The sequence below is a fragment of the Lissotriton helveticus genome, chromosome 3_1 (assembly GCF_964261635.1).
Source record: "Lissotriton helveticus chromosome 3_1, aLisHel1.1, whole genome shotgun sequence".
Taxonomy (NCBI): Eukaryota; Metazoa; Chordata; class Amphibia; order Caudata; family Salamandridae; genus Lissotriton; species Lissotriton helveticus.
The window spans coordinates 44,046,235-44,059,110 of NC_136061.1; the positions used below are offsets into that span (position 1 = coordinate 44,046,235).

Sequence of the window (12,876 nt, forward strand, 5' to 3'; positions counted from 1 at the left end):
CAATCAATCACGGCATTTGTAAAGCTCGCTACTCACCCGGGAGGGTCTCAAGACGCTGGGGGAGAGGGGTATGTTACTGCTCGAACAGCCAGGTCTTGAGCTGCTTCCTGAAGGAGAGATGGTCTTTGGTTCGCCGAAGGTGGGTGGGGAGGGAGTTCCAGGTCTTGGCTGCCACGTAGGAGAAGGATCTTCCTCCGGCGGTGGCTCTGCGGATGCGTGGTACGGTGGCGAGGGCGTGGCTGGTCGATCGTAGCTGGCGGGTGGGCGTGTAGAAGGTCATGCGGTCGTTGAGGTACTTGGGGCCCAGGTCGTGGAGAGCCTTGTGTGCGTGGGTTAGGAGTCTGAATGTGATTCTCTTGTTGACGGGGAGCCAGTGCAGGTCTCCAGGTGTCCGGTGATGTGGCTATGACGAGGGATGTCCAGGATGAGTCGTGCGGAGGCATCGGGGCAACCTTGTGGAGAACCTCTTCTGGGTGGCTGCTGCATGACCGACAACCCCCTAAACGCTAGCTTCTCAATGTTGTTGGTGCCCCTGCCCTTACTTGGGCTCCAGAAGTACCATTATGCACATTTGTAGGCCTGCTCCAGGGCCTTGTGGGGCAAACCTGCTCCCTCTATTTGGCATACAGTGCATTTCTTAATGCCGCTGCAGGCTTTTCTTTCATTTGGTATTTTTTTTGTTTTGTTTTTTTAAATTTCTAGAAGCCGTGTGCTGAACTTACATAATATTAATGGGGCAACTGTACTGGCTTGGAGGCTAAACGGGTAGCCCGCTCCTGTGCAGCTCTGCTGGATCCCCACCGAGCAGACACTGCTCTCTGCAGGAGCTGTCCTCTCATCCTTTCCTAACCGTGGCAGCGAGGTCAGGCAGTGTTGGTGGAGTGCTTCCTGTTCCTCCATCCTACCTCACCCCATCCCTCTTCTCTGTTCCCCCAGACCTGGGAATGGAAAAGGCACACCACATGACGGCATTCCCTCCTCATTCTTTCCTGGAGAGATGACCGTTTTACTCGTGTCATCCATGGGAGATGAGGTTCCCCGGGGACGGAGATTCTCTTCGGCGAGAGGCCCCATGCACAGCTCCTCCCAATTTCTCATTGTTGTGCCGACACCTCTGGAGCCCAAACCCTTTATTGAGTGATCTGTAGAAAATTCAGTGGAACACTAAGGGGGTCATTAGGATGGCAGGCGGATCGCCACTGGTGGCAAATTTCCCCCCCCCCCTGCCCCTCCACACACACCATCCCAACTTGATTTACCCCCACCTTATTATTACGACTGGGGGGATATCGTGGCGGACGCTGCTTTTCTGACAGTGGGCAATCGTTGCGATTGCCGGCTGGGCGGACTTGGCCACTAATATGGTGGCGGTGCCACCGGGCACGGCCATCCATATTAGGATGGGTGCAGTAAGTGGCCTTTCCATGGCGTCGATGCCGCCATGGAAAGGCTGGCGGGAATGTGCCTTGGGGGCCTGTTGTGGACCCCAGGGAGGGTGGGGGTTGTACTTGGGGGGGGGGGGGGGGTACCCATGGTACCCCCCTGCATGCCCATACACAAGGCGGCAAGCACCGCGTGGTGCCTGCTACATTGTGCATGGGAATGCACAACATTTCAATTTGGCATTGCGGCGAGTGCTTCAGTAAGCAGCACCCGCCGCAATGTCAAATATGCGGAAAGCGACCGCTAGGGTGCGGGACCGCCGCACGTCTGACAGCCGCTCCCAGCACTGCAAGAAAGGCGGGCGGACTGAATGCCGCCCGCCATCCTAATGTGCCCCTAAGTTTTTGTTTCCTGCCCGGTCCTCCCGGGCATCAGACTTCATGGGCTGTCTTTTACAGCCTTGTTGGTCTGATTTTAAAACGATTCTCGTGCTGTTTCACTCTGTGGTCAGCCCTAGCCACCAGGAGTATTTTTTTCAGATTTCCTGGCTTCAAAGATTTACTTTGGGAAGCATGATTTTCAATCCTTCTGTTGCTATAACTGTCCTCTATCGAGGCTCCCGTTTCTTCAGCAGTCTGTCAGCAGACTACCCTCCTTGCCACGTTCTCTCTGCTCCATGACCCTCCTGATGGAGGTCTGCTAACTTCAGGCCCAGTCCACAGCAGATCCAGGGGAACCTTCGAGGTTCACCCAAGCAGGTCGATACCACTACTGTCCTTCAGGGGAACCAGCACCACTAGTCCACTTATTACTGGGGTGTCCACTGGAGTCCAAATGTCCTTAAGTCTGCCCTTTCAGTGAAATCAGTTGCTTTCTCCTTCCAGCTGAGCCTTCCTCCAGAGTTAATGCTCCCATGTCAAGAAGGTTCTCAACAGTCGGAATAACTTTAATCGGTTATTTCTAACCATAAAGTGCAAAACTTGAATAATTACAAATATTAGGATGCCCAATAAAACATAGAATCACACTTTCTATAACTAAGTGGGTTTTTTTATGTGGGGGATGGGGCATTGCAATTGCTTGTTTTTTTTTAGGTCTCGGCTAGCCGCGCGAAGCGCGTCTCCGCCGAGCCCCTATTGTCGGCATGTGAGCTTCCCAGGAGACAATCCTGGCCGCGCGCATCGCCTTGGAGGCGATTTGAAAGTGGCACACGCCGACTGGCACGCGCCGCGCTCGGCCTGGCTGTCTCCTGGGAAGCGCAAACATACCCAGGCACACCTCCCCCTGCACGCATGCGCCCACACACACACACGAGCGGAGACAGACACACAGACAGATACCCTCCCCCCGCTGTCGCACACAGAGACACACACACAGGAGCGAACATACACGCACACACGCGCGCACACACACACGAGCGCCCCCCAAGGCCCACTTACCGCTAATCCAGTGTGTTCTGTCGCCTCCGCGGGGCTCTCCGGCATGGGAGCCCCGCATCACGCACTGCTCTTGACCAGGAACTCCGTGGGCGCGGGCTTCGCGCACAAGGCGGAAGTCCCGCCCCCACGCTAGGTTTCGTTTTGAATGCGCGCGCAGATATTGCAGTCATCTCGCCAAAATGCATTAGTCTACAGGTCCAGGTCAGAGAGACTTAGTGCAAGGTAAGAAATACAATTACGCGTGTGTTTCATGCCTTCTGTTATAACTAGAACTCATTTTATATAGTGCCATATAATATATTTTTGTCGTTTCTTAGCGCTGTAAATATCTGATGTATCCATTACAGATCTCTTTACCAGTCGCCCATTCGTTCATTAATTCACTGATACTCGAATGTGTTTTTCCAGATGACTCCATGTCATAGTGGACGTAACCGCCATACTGTTGAGGTTTTAATTTAGCAATCCGGTGCATTCTCTGAATTAGTGGCAGGCTCGCTATAATTGCTTCAGTTGCAATGAAACACCGGAAAACATTACTTTCTTGAAAGAGAAAGCACAAGGACTGGATTTACGTCCTTGGTGACGCAAGCATTGTGTGTAACCTTATCAATTTTACTGACGTCTGCCGGATGGGAGATTGAGTCTGCCCTAGTTAACGAGAAACGAAGTTGCGTTAGTTTATTCTTTGTCATCTCGAGATCATGCTTCCAAACATTATGTGATCAAAAATAGTGAGGATTTTCCAAATTTTAATTGGCATATTTATGACTGCATTGAAAATTATTTATGCACATTATCTAGATTAGGAAATAATGTATTCTAAGCATGCAATTAACATAGTAAAACCGATAATAACCCCTAGCCTTATGGGTATTTTTAAGTAAACCAGAGCTGTATAGTAATTACTCTTATAGTGTTGTAGTTTGTAGACCACATAGACATTGTACAAGGTGGGAAAAAGGTAGAGATCGTTAGGGTGCAGTGTTCTCCCACTCCCCACCTTTGTAATGATTTTTTTGTATCCAGAGGCAGCCTGGATTGTGCACCAGCTGCACGCAGGATATATTCATTACTAAGAGGACTTTTGTCCCCAAATGACCGACCCAAAGGGTCGAAGTACACGTCAATTGTCCATAATGACACTGCTCCGTTTCAAGCCCAACCGAGTGAGGCCCAGTTTGTGTGTCACTGGAACTCGAACACGTCCTGGTTCCGTCATCCAATCACAAGCTTGTGGCTATACTTTTAATAAGGTGTTCCTGTTATCTCATTGTCCTGAAGAGAGCGCAACATTTCTAAAGAGTTTGAAACGGCATTGAACCCAAAGCACTCTATCACTGCCTTAAAATAATTTGCAACAGCACTCTTGCACACACTCAAACTGCTCACCAATTCAAAGTATGCTAAAAAATGTATGCAACGCATTGTCATACACAATGCCAATAACTCAAACTTTAATGCTGCGAGACCTATTGCATTGCAAATGCTTGTTTTTTAAGCCACCAAAGACTCAGCCAGACCGCTTCATCCATTGGTCTGTTGTTGTGTTATCTATTCCACCTACTAAATCATGGGCCAGTGGGTCTGGCCACTTCAGCCATTGGCTACATTTACTATGAATGTTGTCATTCTGCTCTTTCACAAGGAGCACGTTCACTCGCATAGTAGTTCCCATCAGTCTGGGGACTCCAAAGGCTATCTATGCTTTTTGAGCCTAAATATTATAGCTTTTAGCCAATATTTTTTATTTTATATTAGCATGAGGTGGCAGGTACACCAACAAAGTTATGCAAAAAGCATGTAAAAATGTCTAATCTTGACAGTCAAAAGCTGGCAATCAATCCAGTCCATGCCGCTGGGTTACAATACCCCGTAGGAATGGATCAAATCATTCTTACGCAGGCGTTCAAATTCGGTGTACCTTAGTCCATTCAAAGCCACAGCAGTTCAGGTGATGTATGGGGTGCCTCAGGTCTCATTAAAGAACTCTGGGGAAAATAGATTGTTTTATCTACAATTATGGCAATGACTGCCAGATTATTTTTCGACTGGATGGCTTGATCGCTTCACAGGAAACTTTTCAACACGCCATGCTCTTTATCTGGGAATGAAGGTCCAGCAGTCAATTAAAATTAAATGCAGACAAAACAGAAATTGTCATCTTAAAAATGAAAGACTGTCTGTGAAATCAACTATCCTGTCCAGTAGAACTGGGCCCGGCCCCCACATCTAAGGGTCAAGCAAAAAAGCTTTGGAATAATTATCGAAGGAGGCCTATCTTTAAAGCTACAAATTAGTGCTTGCGTAGGTCCCCCTCTTAAAACTGATTCACAGACTAAGATGTGCTCAGAACCAAGCAGCACGTTTAATTCATAATTCACCAAGAAACGTGTATAGATCCACTGTGCTCAGAAAACTCCATTGCCTCCCCCTAGAATAGAGGATTACATTTAAAGTCTGTTGTCTTACCGCTACCGCAGTCCTAGTGGAAGGTCCTTAATTTTTAGGAGAAGGGTTAAAGAATTACTGTCCAGTTCGAGAGCTTTGTTCGTCTTCCTCCTCTCTTCTGGCCATCCCTCAAATTATAAAGACTGAAATGGGAGGCTGCAGATTCTCTCTTCTAGCTTCCTCCCTCTGGAACACTCTTCATGTAACCATACGCAACTAAATGGGAAGTTAGTAAAGTTCCTGTCATTAGTAGAATCATAGCATGGATCAGCGGTACCCTAAGCAAGTGCAAACACTATACAAGGCCTTAAACTGTGTATAGACAATGGACTGTCCTAAGTACAACGCGAATAAAAGGCCTCTCTTATACCGGAAATCCTTCAGCTTTTAGAAATAAATTTCTACTTATTTTAATGAATCAAAAATAATAAAATGTTTACATACATGTAACCAAACGTTCTTACACTAATGATTTCAGCTTTAGGAAAGAACTCAAAATGTGGCTTTTTAACCCCTTTGTTGCTGCCGTCGGCCAACGGCCGTCGTGAGCACTACCTTGGTAGTGCTGTGCACGTCCGTTGGCCGACGCAGCCCCGCCCACACAATAAAACCGCCGCACTTTATCGCCGCTTCAAAGGTGTTAAGCAGACATTCCCTTCTTTCTAACGGCATATGCCCAGTAATTCCCTCTCAGTGCCATGATACCAATAGTGAAGGAATGCTTATTACATTTGAATAACAAGACATAGCCAGTACTTGTTTCTTTGTGGAAGGACAATGCAATACAGCTGCTAACACAATCCCTTTCTGTCAGTGATTTGTTAAATACTAAACCGCTTCAATTCATTTGTTCATTTAATATATGTTTACTCTGGTAAACCTGTCTCCTGAAACATACAATATTGTAAAATCTTTCACATCCCCTCCTTGCTATCTAGTATGCATAAAATATGCATTACTATTAAAAGCTAGTTAAAATCTAAACCTATGTAATACATTGCATCACGTCTATTGGTTATAGCATCAATTAAATTAGTAATGTCATTTGCCACCAGCCATACACTCAATTGATGTGGTGCCCCTGACCTTGCCTGGTTAAAATACATGTGCATAATACGTTCTACTTTATTTATCTTTCACATGCACAGTCTTCGCTTTAAGAGGTTTTTTTTAAGTAAGTTTGTTTTAATATTACAAAATTGCTTTGACAGTGTTCATATAGTGGATATTACATATTCATGCATAGTTTGATTAATTACAAATATTCTTATGAGGTCACCAATTAAAGTGGTTACATAAGAGTGTTTTAATGTATACTTTTAGAAGTTGGAAGCAAAATTATTTCGTAGCAAGTATAGTAAACTTTTCTGTTGGAATGTTCTAAGCACAATTAAATACATGTAGGCGTGTTGTTGAACAGTGGGTATTTGTTGTATTAACCACATCGACGCTGAGGACGAGCTCAGCTCGTCATGAGGTACACCTCTCGTACGCTCATGACGAGCTGAGCTTGTCATGAACCGCGGGTTTTTAAAAACTTTAGCGCACAGTGGGAAAATCCGCTGCAATGCGGTTAAGCCCTTTTTTTTTTTTTTGTTCATGAAAATTCATTTAAATGTTTACCTCTACTTTTCACTGTAAAACCTCTTTAGATCAGGGAGCAGATAAAAGCAGCGTGCCTTCTTTTGGTAAATGATTTTGTTGTCCCTGATTGAGATATAATACTAGAGCAGTGAACTTATATAGTGTTCAGTGTGTCATTGATGCCTTATTATTGACTGTCTAGGACTCTCTGCATTACTAGACACTGAAATAAGTAAAAGGTGCCACTTTTCTGGAACAACAATGGTGAGACTTGGGTATTCATGTGAGAAATTGTTTGTTTGTCTAATATTTCAATAAACCCTGTGTAGTAAACACCATCATTTCCCTAATCCACCCTATCCTTTCAGTTGCCTGGACAACATTTTTTTCCAAAGGGTGGAGAGCGCAAGTTGATTTGTGGGTTTCTGAGTGAATATTAGAACATGAATTATAGTGATGTGGTTGTGCACTCATTAGTTAGGAGTTTGATTGTGACCAAACAGCATAATGATTATGTAAAGAACATGCCTCCACTCTTTTTCAGCATGCACAGGTCCTCTTCTTGGAGAGATTGTAATGTAGTATCAACATCTTTTTAATCTAGTGTATATTTTTTCTCATGCAGGCTTTTCTCCTCTACATCCCTGCGACCTCTTTTCCTACTTAGCGTGTCTCTTCTAGGGGTGCTGGTCTTGCAAAGATGGAAGCCACGTTTCTTGACCGATTTCACAGGTAAGCGACCACTACTCATGGTTCACATTTGGTTTTGGGTAAAATGAGAATTCTTTGAGAAGGTCCTGCCGCAAGGAATACGCAGCTTATCTCTGTTTGTTCATTTTTAAGAAAAAGCCCAGAACACCTGCAGAATTAGTTCCCAGGACGTGAAGGATTACCCAGAAGGGGTTTGTCTGTTTTTTCTTTCTTTTTTTATTATTATTTTGTTACATTACATAATCAAGAATAAGTGCCTTTGAAGGTATTCTCCAATCTTTTGCCTACTGGAAAAATGCAAATGAGGAACATCTATTTAGAAAACAGACAAAATAAGCACTAAAAGAATTTCCACCAATTCTGTTTTTGAGTGTATTTGGAAGAGGACTCACTTTTTGGATTCGTCGAGTGGCCTAGAGAGCCAACCGGCGAAGTATCAACTCTACTACACCGTGCGTCTCCCTGTTTCTTTAAAGCGTTGACTTTCCTCTGCCCCCTGGGAATCGTAGATAATATGCTTGTTCTCCTCAAAGGTAACCTAACACTTTTGCTGATTGGGGTAAGCCTACTCCTTATCGTAGTGGATTGTTTCAGGATTGAGTAGACCGCCTGCGTACCATAGATGCCTCCACTCTTCCTTCCTTGGACTAGACATACAACTTTTTACATTGAATGATTGATAGCTGCGCAGGCTGGTTGGAGTCGGCTTGAAGTCCCTGGGCTGTAAATTTCCTGTTGACCACATTTAGCATCCTTCTTTCTTATTCTCCTAGTTAATTGTCCCAAATCTGGGCATAACAAGTTCTTTAATTTCTGCAGCATCTCCTTATCCCTTAAGGCGTCAAACCAATAAGACACTAGTTGCAAATTATTGTACTAAACGTATATGTGTGGAGTGGGCTACAGCATATGTTTTTTGAAAAGTGAATTGCATCAAAATTAATATGAAAGATATCAATTCATATTTTGTAATCTTGTTGAAAAACATTGATAAGTTAATAAGCAACTTCTTGTAGGGTGTACAAAGTAATACTTTGTGAAAAAATAAATAATCTTTTCTTTCCGTCAAATAAATGTGACTTTAATTACACTGATGTAGGGTTACATTTTAGAGTTATTGTGGCATGTTGGGCAAATTGGAGTAGGGTAACTATGTGGAGACCCTGTTGGGGGCAGAATTAAGGAGACTCAACGAAAGGTAGAATTGCCTTATAATAAGAGTATAAGTCATTCTCCACTGTTCTACACACTAAGAAGAATGGTAGGTCAACTTTAAAAGTACATCAATGTCTTTATAGAGAAGCTCCTCTTGTAAGTAAATCAAACATTACATTATCTGGTAACATTAAGCTGAAGCTTCAACATAAGCTCACACATGTTCTTATTTAGGGTCATTCCTTTTCTCAAAGGATTAGGACGCTTTAAAAAGTCAGTGAATTGATTGTGCTTAATTATGGTGCATAGTAGTGCATCAGACGAGACCCCATTGAATAGCCTGCCACTCAAGCAGATCATACACTTTGGTATTACAAATGAAAAAAGCAACTAACCAGGCTTTTGGAAAACTCAGTAGCATGGCTTGAACAGAATCCGAGATTCATATGGATAGAATCACTAGGCTTTAACATTATCTTGAATAAGTGGTTCGATATTACCAGCGATCGCCATAATTCTACTAAGAATCTGAAGTTCTCTTGGATGGAAAATGTCCATTTTAGATATTCAGGTAATTGAAATAATGCATAGGGTAGGACTGCACGACTCCGGTACCTGCTGGAGTTGCAGAATGTTCACGGGTACTGCTTCATATTGTTTAGAGATGTGGTGCTTTCTGATGTTGTGAGTCAGATCCGTTATAAAATGTAGGTGATTCAGGCCAGATCTGAGGTTTGCAGGGATGGTATTCCACCTTCAGAGCCTGAGAAGCGTTGTGTTTTTTTTTTTTCTTTTTTTTTTCTTTATTAAAGCTCCCGGCGATATCCTGGCCTCTAGTAAATATAGGTCTTTACAGAATGACCCTTTGGTCCTGGAGACTGATCTTGGATGTTTTCCTGGGCCTCACACACCAAGAGTTAAAGGATGCACCTCTGTACTTTTCTCCCATTCCATACATCTAGGAGTCGCTGTTGCCTCCTCTAAGCTGTGTGCTTTTTTAAAAAGACTCTGCAGTCGAAGGCTAACCGGCTACAAACACAGTAGCTCCAGGTGGGGGGGAAGGAAGATTGTATGATGCATCTGTGTAAGATACAAAAATTAAGTAGTAGATGTAAGAGAAATTTATAATTTAATGTACTACTGGATGCTGCTTCCAGATAACTTCTGAGTATCCCCATTTCTATTTGTCTCCACAGTACAGCCTGTCGAGGAGTCAGGAGGTGACGGGTAAGTGTGGGTGACAAATTTTGTTTTTACTTGTGTGAATTTAATACTCATGAAAAAACCCGGACAGTAAGGACTGATGTTTGGGTGTAAAATATTAAACCTTTAGTACTGTATTATTGTTTTTTGCAATTAATGTACTGCTGTTAATAATCAAGACTGGTAAAATTATTTTGTGACCTTAAAGTTCAGAGCTAGTATTTTAAATTACTTCAGCCATAACAGCAAAAACGTATCAGTTGTGTTATGAGGACCGATATTCTAAAGTTGCCCATCCTTGAGTGATCCTAATTTTGCCACATGCAAGACTAGACTTTAGGTACTAGTCAAGTCACACTTAGGTAGTCTTTGTGGAGTCGAAGGTATAAATGTTACAGAATTTTTAACAAGTACCACTTTTTTGCATTGCTACTTTAAAGCGTGGGGTAATCCGCAGTAGTGCTACCATCTGGCCCGCTCCAGAACCGTTCTCAGATATGCTACGCGAGGCATCGGTCTTCGATCGCTTCTCCGTGCTAGGTGTGCTGATCTCACATTCCACGTCCCACTAGTGGTCATTGGGCTCTCTAACCAGCACCTTGAACACATTTTCTAACTCTTTTTTTCATTGGCTGCATTATATCCTAAATCCAGGCGGCTGATGGTGCCTACGGGTTGTTGTGTGCATTGTAGACACTGGATGTTGGCACGGAACTGGCTGACTTTGTACACTAAATGTCTGAATGATGCTTACGCTGGCTCTTTTGTTTCGGTGCTTTGTGGTGTTTATGCTGACTGCAGAATGATAGTGGCTACATAGTGGTTGATGTTAATGACTGCTGTCTAGTAGTTCCTGTGTGTGACTATTTTGTAGAGACTGTTAACTCTTCTACAAATTCTAAGTGTTTGTGTGCTCCCTCAGACTACCGCTGGCCCTCAGTGACATTGTGCTATAATTGTCGTCTGCGGTGGGATGACTATACCTGGTGAGTGCCTGTTGCTGCTGACTGTTGAGCCTGTGCAGTATGCTCTGTTGAGCACTGTAGGCTGTCATTCCATTAAGTGAGTGCTGATGGCTGGTTTGTTCATGTCTTGAGAAGTCTCCTGACTGACTGTCATTGCCAGTATGATGCTTTTGAGACCGAATGATGCATCAAACTCCATGCCTGTGCATGTTGCTGTCCCCTAACGCGGTTATCCCCCTAGCGCCACACTTGGCTGCTGGGTATGTGGTCTGCGTCACAGGCCTTTTTCTTTCCCGACCAAAGTGTTCCAGATTATCTTTAATCTCCATCTGTTTGCGACACGCCGAATATTACTCTCCGACCTGTGCCTCGCTGGCAGGCATAGTCGGGCTCGACAGATGGTTGTTCTGTGAATTAGGCTCTCAGGGTCCGCGTAACACAGTGTTTAGTCTAGTGAAAACCACCCTATTGTTGCTTGACTATATCCATTAGACTAAACCTGATATCGGAGGCTGGGCAGAATTAATGATCACCTTTTCCCAGTCTATTGAAATCTGATGTAGTTGCACAGCTTTGACTGGTTGGCACTGGTTTGGAGTTGCTTAGCATTGTCTCCTAGTGGGAAGGCTGTGGAAATGCCCAGGTGGCCTTGTCATTCAATCTTCTGATTATTTTTGTCCTGTTATTTCTGCCATCTCACTTGTTGAAGTGATCCCTTTGAGACAGATAGCAGGCTGCCCTTGGATGTCAGCCAGTGTATTTTTTTTTTTTTTTTTGCAGCCGTTCACCGAATTCGCTGCCAGAAAATAATTCCATAAGTCATGATCTATTCTAGCGCCATCCCTCCCCCAAAAACACACCATGCACCATTCGGTGACGTTTTACTTGAGGTTCCACTTATTTGTTCATCTTGCGGATCTCTGCCAATGCCACACTTTTTTTTCTGCAGCCTCGACTGCCCCTGTGTCTATACTCCCCGCAAAACATCTGCAAATACCATGCTGTCTCTAGATAATGACTGTCATTGTTTCACTGATACCACTTTCCTTCTTACGGGTCCTCCGTCCACGCCATACTCTAGCTTACCGTCACTGTACAGTGCAGTGCCAAACCATAAGCCATAAGCACCCTTCGGTAGGCTTAGCACCCCTCCATGAGAACAATTTTAAATGCTAAATACTGCATGCACATTTTTAGACTAGGGTCCATACCATATGCCATCTAATGAGCCACACTTTTGACATTAACACATACTTTATTTTAAACCCTGAGGTATCTACAAATTGACCTTGTATATATACAACAAGGGTACCAATTAGAAGCTCCAGTATTCACAAAAACGTAATTGAAATGCGCTGTAATTTAAATTCCTGTACACCTTTAATGTAACTGTGAGAAACAGGAGTGTCATAGGTCTTTATATGTGATCGCTCGGCTTGCAAGCTCACAACGGTCAACCAAACACTTAAAGGCACAGTGGGGACTTCAACGTCTGCAACCAAATTGTTGATTAACCTTGAAGTCTGACCTGGTGGAGATGGGTGAGCAGGGTCTGTAGGCCCCTTTAGGAAGGCCTACTTGAAAAAGAGCTCTTCAAGGCCTTTTGAAAGCATTGAGGCTGAGCATGGAGCTGAGATGGAGGCGGCTGTTGAGGGAATCTGCGTCCTCGGATGAGGATTCCCTTCCTTTTCAAGAGGAGGTTAAATACATATTTGAACTACCAGCTTTGAGGTTCCGGTTAGATCTTCAGTGAGGCATTCCTTCAGTCAACTGGACCCAGTGTAGACCTTCGTTCAGCAAGAAAGTTCCTCTGCTCACAAGGCCGTTCGGCTCCTTCATCCCCAGGCCACAGAGCAGAAGGTCTACACATATCCAGGCTTCGCCAGACCTGTGGGGAGCGGTCTACCTGCCTCTGGCGGTACTGTTGCCCTTCACTGATATGAAAGGTCTTCTTAATGTTGAGGTGTGAATGAGTGACTGGACTG

General features: G+C 44.3%; 1 protein-coding gene across 1 annotated transcript in view; it reads left to right on the forward strand.

Annotated features, from left to right (window-relative positions):
• The window catches only part of RETREG2 (reticulophagy regulator family member 2), a 132,178-nt gene that overhangs the window by 24,429 nt on the left and 94,873 nt on the right, over positions 1 to 12,876 (forward strand). The window contains exons 2-3 of the mRNA XM_078679192.1: positions 7,483 to 7,589; positions 9,920 to 9,950. Coding sequence (XP_078535318.1) covers positions 7,483 to 7,589; positions 9,920 to 9,950 — 138 coding nt within the window. The remainder of the gene's footprint in view (positions 1 to 7,482; positions 7,590 to 9,919; positions 9,951 to 12,876) is intronic.